At 39.1% G+C, this 12949-nt stretch overlaps 1 protein-coding gene across 7 annotated transcripts in view; it reads right to left on the bottom strand.

Moving 5' to 3' along the window:
• Nucleotides 1-12949, bottom strand: part of DMD (dystrophin) — a 1770560-nt gene that overhangs the window by 77915 nt on the left and 1679696 nt on the right. For all 7 annotated transcript variants that reach the window (XR_004028802.1, XM_030807549.1, XM_030807552.1 and 4 more), the window contains 2 exons: nt 10249-10334; nt 7605-7762 (listed from right to left, as the gene is read on the bottom strand). Coding sequence is in view for 6 of the 7 variants with exons in the window: in XM_030807549.1 (XP_030663409.1) it covers nt 7605-7762; nt 10249-10334 (244 nt within the window). In the remaining variant the exon portion in view is untranslated. The remainder of the gene's footprint in view (nt 1-7604; nt 7763-10248; nt 10335-12949) is intronic.

The raw sequence follows: 12949 nt of genomic DNA on the forward strand, positions 1-12949 counted from the left end.
AAGGCCACCTCTTTATAAATACCAAATTGTAGTAACTCTTACTAATTACTTAGTTACTAGTGAGTATTCATCCGTCCAAAAGGGGTGTAAAAAGAATGTCTATGGAACCAAAGGGCCCACAGTCTGATTAATAAACAAAAAGCCAAAGGAAACCTGAGAGAAGTAGGGTTTTTAGGAGTTAGTTTCAAGATGGAAAATCTATTAATAAAATGGAATCGGCCAGGTGCGATGCCTCATGCCTGTAATCCCAGCACTTTGGGAGGTCGAGGTGCGCAGATCACAAGGTCAAGAGATTGAGACCATCCTGGCCAACATGGTGAAACCTCATCTCTATTAAAAATACAAAAATTAGCTGGGCGTGGTGGCGTGCACCTGTAGTCCCAGCTACTTGGGAGGCTGAGGCAGGAGAATCACTTGAACCTGGGAGGCGGAGGTTGCAGTGCGCCGAGATGGCACCACTGGACTCCAGCCTGGCAACAGAGCGAGAGTCTGTCTCAAAAACAAACAAACAAACAAAAAAACGAAAAACAAAAACAACAACAACAACAACAAAAAAAGTAATCAGTTGACCTGGGGAATGCTGTCTAACCAGCCAAAAGTCTCCTGGTATGGCATTTTAACATTTTCAGAGAAACAGAATCTCTAGAATCTCTAAAATGCAATCCACAGACATGTTTTGTTATAGATAAAAGCAACTGTTAACATTGGCAGGATATTTTTATGCCACAACACACTTTAGATAATCATAGCTAACATTCACTGGGCACCTTCTATGTATCCACCACAGCTCTTACGTGCTTTGCTTCTATTGGTTCATTTAATCCTCACAATCACCTCCAAAAGTTCAGGGGCCAGGAAGGTTAAGAAATGTGTCCACAGTCACACAGCCAGCAAATAGCAGAGCTGAGATTTGGACTCAGGCACACTTTGGTTTCAAAGCCCATGCACTTCACCACTCTGCCAGTCACTACTCCAGATATTCTGGAATGCTTTATCATTTATGCATTACTGATCCTCCCACTTCAGTCTCCTGAGTAGCTGGGACTACAGGGGCACGCCACCATGCATGGCAACAATAATACATTGTATATTTCAAAATAACTAAAAGAGTGGAATTGGGAATGTTTCTAACACAGAGAAATACTTGTTCTCAACAGTTGAGACTGTAATTTATTCTCATTTTCATATCATTCTACATTATAACAACTGTGCATAGATGGTATTCATTTTTGTCAAACGAATAGATAAATTCAGAAGATAGATGGAAAAGCAAATTATTCATTTTGAATACTAAGTACAACAGGAGGCAGAAAACAGATGTAAAATACACAGATTGACACTCCAGCTCACATAGGTGAAGCATATTGAATATAAAGTTGGTATGCTTGACGCTATCTAAACAATAAAGTCCTTAAAATGTTTACTGAAGATACTACAAAATCAAAACCACAAAAAGATATCTGCACTCCCATGTTCACTGCAGCATTGTTCACAATAGCCAAGATATAGAATCAACCTAAGCGCCCATCAGTGGATGAATGCATAAAGAAAATGTGCTATAAACACATAATGGACTATTATTCAGCCATAAAAAAATGAAATCCCATTATTTGCAGCAACATGTATGGAACCGGAAGACATTATGTTGAGTGACATTAGCCACACACAGAAAGACAAGTATCCCATGTTCTCACTCGTGTGGGAGCTAAAAAAAAAAAAAAATTGAACTCATGGAGATAGAGTAAAATCATGACTACCAGAGTCTGGGAAAAGTAGTGAAGATCGGGGGATAAAGAAGGGATGGTTAATGGGTACAAAAATACAGTAAGAAGAAGTATGATCTAGTGTTTGGTAGCACAATAAGGTCACTATAGTAATCAATATATTTTTAAATCTTTTTACAGGTAGGGTCTCACTATGCTGTCCATGTTGGAGTGTAGTGACTATTCACAGGTGCAACTGTTGTGCATTACAGCCTTGAACTCCTGGGCCCAAGTGATCCTCCCACCTCAGCCTCCTGAAAAGCTGGTGCTACTGGTGCATGCTACCATGCATGGCAACAATAATTTATTGTATATTTCAAAGTAACTAAAAGAGTGGAATGGGAATGTTCCTAACAGAGAAATGATGAATGTTTGAGATGATGGACACCCCAATTACTCTGATTGTGTTACCCTACACATTGTATGCTTGTATCAAAAGACCACATGTAAACCATAAATAAGTACTATTATGTGTCCATAATAATTAAAAATATTTTAAAACATACTTTACACCTGTTAAATGACTGGCAGTGCAGGTTTGTGAAATAATTCTTTGTGCTATGATGTTACAATGGCTACAATGTCACAAAGTAATACGAATTCTTCAGTTCCATTATAATCTCTTCTTACATTGATCTTATGGGACCACCACAGTATATGTGGCCTGTCATTGACCAAAACGTCATTCTTCAGCACATGACTGTATAAAGTTTTCCCACCTAAAAGTGATATTTGGTTTTATTTGAAGATAGACTAAACAGCTATGTTGGGATGAGAGTATTTTCAATAAAGATGTGTGTGTGTGCATGTATGTGTTTTGGAGTAGGGGTGTTTATTTATCTATCTCATTCTATTACAATCTAAAATTCATATAGGGGATCACATTGACACATGAACACTCTGTTATTTCAATCTAGTCTCCGAACTGGTTGAAGCCATAACATGATATAAATTGCATGATGTAGACTAGATTCATTGTGCCACTCTGGGCCTGTTTTCTCATCTGCAAAAGGAGAGGTGCAGAAAATCCTCAAGGTTCCTTCAGGCAGTCTATGTGACTCACTGCCAGGGCAGGCTTGGCCTTACTAAGGTCATAAAGATCAATCTAATCTCTCAACAGGGCTGTTTCCATGGAATATGAGAAAGGAACAAGCTGGCAATATATTAATTACAGCTGTATCTCTTAAACAAACTCGTTGCAAAACTTTACTTCTATCACTACCAAAATGAGTCAATTTCCCAGTAAATGTGTTGACTGCAATATGCTATTAATGTGGAAACATATCCTGTTGCCTCATTTAGTATCTACGAAGATACCACTGTCAAAGCCACAAATTTATAGTGACTATTCCTTTTTCATATCCGTGGATGTGACTTCATTTCCTGGCTTAATGGATAATTCCTTGGAAGACCTATAGTGATTTTTAAAGAAGCAAAATTTTTCATTTAGACCTGATAGGTGATTTCCTTTTCTAAGTGGTTAGTGGGGAGGGATATCAGAAAACCTTTAATAGATAATCCAGAGAGTGTGGCACATAAAAATGTACCTCTCTTCTTGCCACTACTGGGCCCTTGTCTGAATCAGAAGATTCAGTACCTTTCTAACTGTACCAACTTGAAACAAAGTAAGGTTTCCAGCTGGTGACAAGAAATCAAAGGAAATAAAATCTGCGATGCAAGGAATGCATTTGTAGGACAAACAAGTACTTTATTACCGTTTACCTCAGGCTGGTAGAAATAGCAGCCTTTGAGCACAAGCTTGCTGAAGGAGCCAGCCCAGCCTCATTCTCAAGGTCCTATACTTCAAACAAAGGGCAGAGGACATTTTCACTCCTGTTATCTTTCCCTACAGCAAACATTGTATTTTTATGCACATTGCACAATGAAAGGCAAGGTGATCGCCAGTGCACCTGGCCAAGGAAAAGCATGCCAGGGCCAGGACGTGGATTCCTAAGTATTTACAATGGATCCATTCAACCTGATTGCAAATTGCTAAAACGCTGAGAGGCTCCCCAAATCTAAGTAATGTAAGCCTCACCATACATATGGAATTTACTAGCATCTGATTAGAAATACTCAATTTGCCAGCACTTCAAACTCATTCCTCTTCCCCCTCAAGGTCCCCTGTCTTGTTATACCTTTTCTTATTCCATCCAGGACTCAGGAAAAGTAGCGGTTGTTTGGCCTCGGGAAGCTGGAGAGCAGAAGTATCAGAAACTACATATTTGGGAATGAGGTAGTAAACGTGGCGGTGGGCATATTGGACTAGGAATCAAACCCTTCCACCAGCTGAGGGACTTTAAGGGCACAGATAAATTATTCATCCACTTAAACAATAATAAAAGCAAAATCTCCAAAGCCTGGCTATTCTGTTCCCCTCAAAGACTTGGTGAGGATTAAATGAGAGAATTCATGTGAACAAAGTTTTGTCAGTAGCAATGGTAACAATATTATTTATAAGCATAACAGGTACAAATGGTAAGGAGAAGCTGTTTCATGATAGTGAAAGCAAACTATGGGTAGTTATGAAACCAGATTAGGAAAGGTCTGAGAGTTACATGGAGGAATTAGGATTTGTTCAGTAGACAACAGAAAGATACTGACATTTTCAAGGACGGCATCATATGGCAAATGCTTTTCTCTAAAACTAGTATGAGGGCAATAAGATCAATGAAAAGGACTGGAGTGTGAAGTGGAGGCTTGCTAGGAAGCCAGTGCAATGATGAGAAGGCCTGGAAACAATGTAAGAATGGCAATGGAAAGCAATCAAACACAACATGTTTCTTTCCCTAAAAAAAGAGGCAGCACTTTACTAATTTTTTTTCTAATTATAAATGTTGAAAGAAGAAAACTCAGAAAATAAAAATAGTACAGAGAAAATCAAAAGCCACCTGTTACCACCATTCATATCTTGACTGATTTCCCCCCAGTCTCACAGAAAACATGTCAAGGCTGGATGCCGTGGCTCACGCCTGTACTCCCAGCATTTTAGGAGGCTGAGGTGGGTGGACAGCTTGAGCCCAAGAGCTCGAGACCAGCCTAGGCAACATGGTGAGAGACCCTGTCTACACACACACACGCACACACACACACACACACACACACACACACACACACAAATCAAAAAATTGCCAGGCGTGGTGGTCCATGCCTGTAGTCCCAGCTACTCAGGAGGCTGAGGTGGGAGGATCACTTGAGCCCAGAGGTCGAGGCTGCAATGAGCTGTGATCGTGCCACTGCACTCCAGCCTGGGTGACGAAGTTAGACCCCTTCTGAAAACAAAACAAAACACATTTCACGTTTCAAAGAGCTTGGAGACTGGCTGGCCAACCAGGAGGCATTCAATAAATATGCAAGGATGGACTGAATTCAAAGCTTTGAGACTGAGAATACAGAGTTGTTATTACAGAGACAGAAATGTAACCAAACCAGAGACATGGGCTTAGGGGAGTAGGAGGTTATCAAGCAAAAGGATGCAGCAGGCAGAAATGGAATAGGTTGGTCTCCTGATAAGGGGGGCAGCCCAGGGAAAGCAGAGCTTCTGTTTGGCCACCGCTTATCCTGACAACCAAATCCAAGAGGGCCAGAGGCTGCAGTGAGGATGGTGGTGGCTTCCTGATGAGTCAGTACTCGGGCAAGAAAACAAAGGCTCCAGCTGGCCCTGAATACAGCCTAGTTTACTTTGCAGCAGGGTCCATCACTGAGCCTTACCTTTAACCCAAGTCACAATACACACACATATGTTTATATATCCCTATATATGAACACGTGTGTGTGTTTCACTAGAACTCAAAAAGTAACTGAGACTTGACTAAAGGGGAAAAATGATTAGGACCTGTAATCCCAGCACTTTGGGAGGCCGAGGCAGGTTGATTGCCTGAGATCAGGAGTTTGAGCTCAGCCTGGCCAACATGGTGAAACCCTGTCTCTACAAAAAATTAGCCAGCCATGGTGGCAGGCACCCTGTAATCCCAGCTACTCGGGAGGCTGAGGCACGAGAATTGCTTGAACCAGGGAGGCGGAGGTTGCAGTGAACCAAGATTGCGCCATTGCACTCCAGCCTGGGCGACAGAGGGAGACTCCATCTCAAAAACACAAACAAACAAACAAAAAACACACAACCAAAAGATTAGGAAATAACTCACGTTTATGGCAAGTTGTTTTATAATTGGATTTTAAAAAATCAAAATGAATCTAGATTGCCTGTGGCCATTAATATTCACTGTATGGAAGTTACTTGTGTCTACATTTTGATGATTGATTGGATTGATCATCTGTCTGCATTTTGGAAGGTTTGGGTATGAGGAGGAAAAGACATTTATTTCTCCACATATATTTTACATTTACAACTACTTTGCCATAATTTTGGCAAAATAATTCAAACAGTATATCCCACTTTACATAAATGAACTTATTATGTGTGCATCTGGTAAATGTGTCCAACCAACTATTAAATAAATACTCAAACTGCTTTAAACACCTAAATATTCACAGTGTTCTGCCCAGGAAGCCTTCTATAGTTTCATCCTAGTCTGTGATCAAAGACTTCAGATATAACCCAGTTAGTTCTACAGCTAGTTCCATTTTGTAAATCTCAGCCATTGTTAATAGAATTAGAATGGATTGAGAAACCCTACATAAGAAAAACAGCTCTTAGCACTTGAAAAAAAACAAAAACAAAAACATAAGAACACTGTGAATAATATGATACCGAAAGCATCTTACTCCTTCGATACTGATAGCGTTACAATTAGAACAACTTTTGAAGAAAGGCCACAAAAAATGTTTATGTTATTTTGTCTGGCAATCACACGCCTGCGAATTAATCCTATAAAGAAAGCTTCAAAGATAAAAGCCAAATGATAAGGATGTTCATTGTAGCACTATCTACCTAATAAAAATTAGAGGCCAGGCGCGGTGGCTCGCGCCTGTAATCCGAGCACTCTGGGAGGCTGAGGCAGGTGGATCACCTGAGAGGTCAGGAGTTTGAGACCAGCCTGGCCAACCTGGTGAAACCCTGTCTCTACTAAAAATACAAAAATTAGCTTGGGGTGGTGGTGGGGGCCTGTAATCCCAGCTACTCGGCAGGCTGAGGCAGGAGAATCACTTGAACCCGGGAGGTGGAGGTTGCAGTGAGCAGGGATCGCACCACTGCACTCCAGCCTGGGTGACAGAGCGAGACTCCAACTCAAAAAAGAAAAAAAAAAAAAGAGAAAAAAAATTAGAACAACATGAATGGCTATCAGTGGAGTGCTCAGGCATTTGGGAAGAAGAGGGTGTTTCTGGGGCGCTGACTACGACACAGAAGAAGCAATGGGACAGGATAGGAAAGAGAATGGACAAGAGTGTGTTCAGTTAGTGATGGACATTAGTCTAGACTTTGGAGTAATAGGGGAATGTCAAAGCTACAAAGGACAGTTTTAAAAAAAGGATAGCTGTGCTAACAATTTACCCACAGCCATTGAAAGGAGGCTATAATGATAGAATTAGAGAAAGGACTCAGAGACTGAGACTCGCCTACAAAGGCCATTTTCTTATATACATAGGATTTCTGTGGCTAGAGACTTATTTCCTCCCTTGCTGAACTTCTTCCCCTCCAGCACCTCAATAACTGTGGGGTCCCTGCTGCAGATGGAGATTTCTCTTCCTTCCTCAGCACTATCTTCTTTCCCAAAACCTAGAGTTCCAGAAGCTGCTTACTACAGAGGTTCCAAATATCCCAAATCCCAGGCCTACTGCCTACTGAAGAGCTAATATGAGAAACTGAAGCTCTGTGGGTTTTTTAATTAATTTCTAAAATATGAAAGAATAAATATGTTACCTAGAAGGTGAATAACTTACAAATTGGAAGCAGCTCCGGACACTTGGCTCAATGTTACTGCCCCCAAAGGATGCAACTTCACCCAACTGCCTTGGAATTTGGATAGAATCATGCAGAAGGAGGCCCAGCCTGCGCTGGTCACAAAATCCTGTTGAACTTGCCACTTGCTTGAAAAGGTCTACAAAGGAAGAAGAAAATTGCAACAGTCAAAACACAGCACCCATGGATGCCGGCAGAACCTGACATCCAACTCAATTCTAGTAGCAATTCTCAAGAGTAGCCAATATTTCCACAGAGTGGGGTTAATTCTAATTTGTGCTAATCTGGATATTTATTATTTTTATGAATCAAGTTAATGATCACTGTATATATATGAAGTGTGACAGCTTTTACATAAACTATGTCACTGCAAGAAGCGCAAGCTTACATGTACCCTCGACACTTAAATTTCTTCTAAACCAGAACACAATCCTTGGGAATTATTATATATAGGATGTAACTACATCAAAAAATAAGTGTTTTAGCATTGAGAGACATATAACTGGCCCAAAGCACCACCCTCTTTGGACACCAGAGATTCAAAAATGTACCACAGTTGGGACTTCTTTATGGAGTCATAAGATCACTGAGCTTCTAGTCCATCATGTATGTGTTCCCACAGGATACTGTGCATAGTTTTGTTGTTGTTGTTGTTGTTTTTTGAGATGGAGTCTTGCTCTGTCGCCCAGGCTGGAGTGCAGTGGCGCGATCTCTGCTCACCGCAACCTCTGCCTCCCGGGTTCAAGCCATTCTCCTGCCTCAGCCTCCTGAGTAGCTGGGATTACAGGCACATGCCATCACACCCAGCTAATTTTTGTATTTTTAGTAGAGACGGGTTTCACCACGTTGGCTAGGCTGGGGTTTCACCACGATGGCGAGGCTGGTCTTGAACTCCTGACCTCAAGTGATCTGCCTACCTCGGCCTCCCTAAGTGCTGGGATTACAGGTGTGAGCTACTGCGCCTGGCTGCATATTTCTAATTAATAGCTCATATCATGTTATGCTGGCATTGATTTAATATGTGTCTATCTTTTTTGGCAGGAGAATTATATCCCCTTGAGGGAAGGAATCATATCATGGTCAGTTGTGTGCCAGAAGTATCTAGAGTAGAATGGCAGTACCCGGTGGATAGTAGGTGCCCAATATATGTAACAGAATGAATGAACATACTGAATGCCTGCAATGTTATGTTTTGTTCTCAGATATAAAATTTTAATCATACCTTATATTCACCTAGAAGTTGCCCCTCAAAAAAAGTAAATCCAAGAAAGCTTTCTGTACCCATAAGCACACTTTAAACTCTAGGAAATTAAATGTTTTAACAAGATACCTAAGATGGCACTAAAAATTGAGATTGTACGCACAGCTTTTTATCTTCTCTCTGATATACATACCTAGATGTTTATTTTCAAAGTTATGAGTTACTTTCAAACATCTCATTTTGAATTTAATATTTTTGTTTCACCAACCTAAAAACATGTTCCCTCTTAGTAGTTATTTGAAACACCGGCTCAAAGCTTTCTCAATTATTCAATTTAATATTATATTTACAATGTGCTGTTACTATACCATATATACGATAGCTCAAAACCTAACTTATTATAAGTAACTACAATATTTCAAGGAGAAAAGCACACAGATATCCCATCTCATCCAAGATACATTTTAAAATGGTTAACAAAAGCTGTTCAGTTTATTTTTCTCTGGTTCTGAGGATGAGAAAACTCAAGCGGAAACTACATAAAAGTGAGAGCCAAAATGGTTTGTGTATTTTGTGGCTTACTCCTGAAGGAGAAATGCTCAGTAGGACACAGAGTGGCTTTTATCTCCTGCCTGTCCTGAAGCTTAGCACATCTCCTCACATGTGTGGCTAGGCCTTAGGGGAAGAGAGACAAGACAAGCTAGGCTGGGTTTATAATTCCTACTGAAAAGATTGCTTTTAAGCATTTCAAGGGGAAAACCAAGTGCAGCCTTTCACAATATGAATGGATGGTCACTTGGTCATCTGAACCATCACTCCTCTAGCATTTGCTTTTAATTTGGTTTTACAGTTTTTAAGAAGAAGAACCCAATGCATAATCAAAAGGAAATTCTGTAGGGTGGTACCTATCTACTCTTTAAGAAACAGCAAGCTATCTGTCTCTCAAATAATAAAATGTTAGTCGCATCACGGAATTGGATGTGTCAGTACAACTTGCAGTAAGATGATTATAAAATAAACAATGTTTCTTGAACATGAATGTCACATAGTATTCTTTAAATAAGAACCCAAAGACTAGACAAGTGCAGGGATTAAATCTTCACACTTATTTTTCCGACTTAGAGAAAGAGGTTAGAAAATCAGACTTTATCCCCTAGGAACATGTGTTTTATTCAGACACAGTCAATGTAATGTAAAATAATACTTGGACTGGAAAAGCTAATCCTCATTCTCTACTTAAATGCCTGCAATTTAATGTTTGACAAGGAATGGCACAAACCAAATTTTATGACACTCTAAAAGCAGTTCCACATCTTACATGAGGAACCTGCTGTCAAATAAGAACAGTCCGTCATTTCCCATCTAGAACTAGGGTAATTAGCCAACATTAATAAAAGAATACAGCGTTAGTATACACGACTTACATCTGTACTTGTCTTCCAAATGTGCTTTACACAGGGAAATGATGCCAGTTTTAAAAGATAGAACACGGATCCTCCCTGTTCGTCCCCTGTTATGAAGAATCAAACCAGAAAACAATTACTGACACTTTCCTAGAGGGTAAACACTTCTAGTTAAGAATAAAGCCTTGAAAAGGAAAAATAAAAGAGTAAAGTACTCAGTGATGTGTGAACTCTATTGACCACTGTTTTATTAAGATTGTTTTGAACTTTTCCAAATTCATTATCTCTTTGACTGATGACCTACAATGCAATGAAAATTCAACCAACTTGACCACTGAATGTCTACCAAGTTTCAATTCCTAAAAACCCTTATTTGAACTGCAAAAGTTCTACATAAATTAAGAAAAAAAAATTCTATTCACCCATGGAAAGCCACCTTGGTTTAAGTTGGTAAGCAGAAGAATTACTACTCTTCACCAATCTACTTTGGTTACTAAAGCAAATTACCTACTTTGGTCATTGAAGCCAAAAAAATTTACCAGCAACTAACTGCTCAGCCCTCTTAAACGCTCAGATCTTCATCAGATTGCCCCTTATTGAAAGAAAATCAATTACTTCAGGCCACATAACCCATAATATACAATATAAATGTTTATCTCTGTAAGAAAAATATCATACTCTATTAAACAACATTCAAATAGATGATCTAAAAAATAAATTTATAAATAACCTGTTGCTTTATAAATGTTTTAATATGGATTGCTTTTATTTCACTTTGCATATAGAAAACTGAAATAAAGCATTCCATATAACAAATTTATTAATAAGCTAATTTTATCCATGGGAAAAAAAAGGAAAAACAAGAATGAAAAGTTTTCCATTCTGTAGAAAATGTCTTTCAAGACGTGGAATCAATGTAAATGCCCATCAATGACAAATTAGATAAAGAAAAGACGGTACATATACACCATGGAATACCATGCAGCTATAAAAAAGAATGAGATCATGTCTTTTGAACACGGATTAGCTGGAGGCTATTATCCTTAGCAAACTAATGCAGAAACAGAAAAGTAAATACTGCATGTTCTCACTTATAAGTGGAAGCTTAATGATGAGAACTCGCGAACACAAAGAAGGGAACAACAGATACTGGGGTCTTGAGGGTGGAGGGTGGGAGGAGGGAGAGGAGCAGAAAAGACAACTATTGGGTACTGCACTTAACCCATTTATGCTGGAGGTTGCAAATTACTCTTTGTGAAAATCAGACCTTGGTGATGACCTTGAGCATTATGATATGAATAATTCCCACAAGCTTAGTGTTCCAATAATGGAACACTAGGCATAAATGGGTTAATACCTGAGTGATGAAATAATCTGTACAACAAACCCCCGTGACACGAGTTTACCTATGTAACAGACCTTCACATAATACCCCAAAACCTAAAATTAAAGTTAAAAAATGTCTTTCAATAGTTTTTTGGCTTCTTATTTTATTATAGAAAGCTACTGGCCCTTAGATATTGGTAAAAAGAAAAAGGAGAACATATTTTAGAATAATTCGCCCATTCGCACTTCAAAATCACAAAGGATAGGTCCCAATTGTGGTTATTTTCGGAGAACAATATGCTCAACTTTCAGGTACTACAATTTATTAAATCCCTCAGTCAAAAAGAAAGCCTGGGCACTAATGGACTAACCAAATTCCTATCATCGGAAAATTTTCTTATCTTTTTCCCTCTTAAGAAGAGGTAGATCAAAATTTAACAAATCCACTTCATACAGCAACTCAGGTCTTCAAGGAGTTAAAATTGTCACCAAACAATTTTCAGTCAGGTAGAAGGAGGTTATATATTCAGAATGCATTCACACGTCATCTGCAAAGAAAACAGTGCCAAAATATATTTGAGGGGCAACCGGAATACAAACTCTTACCAAAACTAATGTAAATGTAGTTCACAATTGAAATCCGACATGTTCAAGGACTTGGTAGATAACTATGATGAATGTAATAGTCAGGTGGTCCTGAAATTTTAAAAAGCAATACCTTATCGAAATAAGAAAGAAAAAAGGTATAAATTTTAGTTAAAAAGGTGGTAGAAGTCTACAACAAAGGTAAAAGGCAAAATAGTTGTTATGCAACTCTTTTCAGAAAACCTTCCCAGATTTCCAAATGGGAATATGTTCTTGATTGGTGAAATGAGGCATGTAATAATTTTGAGATCTAAGAAGAATTTAGGCAAAATTAAGACCAATTCCTTCTGCTCCCTTCTTCAATTGTCTTCATTAAGCTCAAGAAAAAAAAATAATCAGAACTGGGGATATCTCCCGTGTGCAATCCAAAACAAACAAACAATTGTTCTCTAAGAGAGAGCGATGAATGCAGGCGCTAAACTGAAACTTCATAAAATCTTATTAAAAAACAAAACAAAACGAAAAACGTTCTCAGTTTGAGGAGCTAAGTTTGCTGTATTAAGGGCTTGTTTTCATTTTGTTTGGCCTATCAATTCATAATCTTCTGCAAAAGTGTCCTAAGTATCAGCTAAGACCATTCTGATCTGGAGACAGGTGTGCCAGTATCTCCAGGAGCACAGCCATGGCCGCCAGTGAGAGGGAGTCACCCCTGAAGTGCATGGAAGAATTCCAAAATCCATGGGCGAGAAAGGGAAAGAACCAAGGGCTATATGTTGACTCATTCCGCTATTTGAAAAATGAGTATCTCAGG

This window comes from Nomascus leucogenys, chromosome X (genome assembly GCF_006542625.1).
Source record: "Nomascus leucogenys isolate Asia chromosome X, Asia_NLE_v1, whole genome shotgun sequence".
Classification (NCBI taxonomy): domain Eukaryota; kingdom Metazoa; phylum Chordata; class Mammalia; order Primates; family Hylobatidae; genus Nomascus; species Nomascus leucogenys.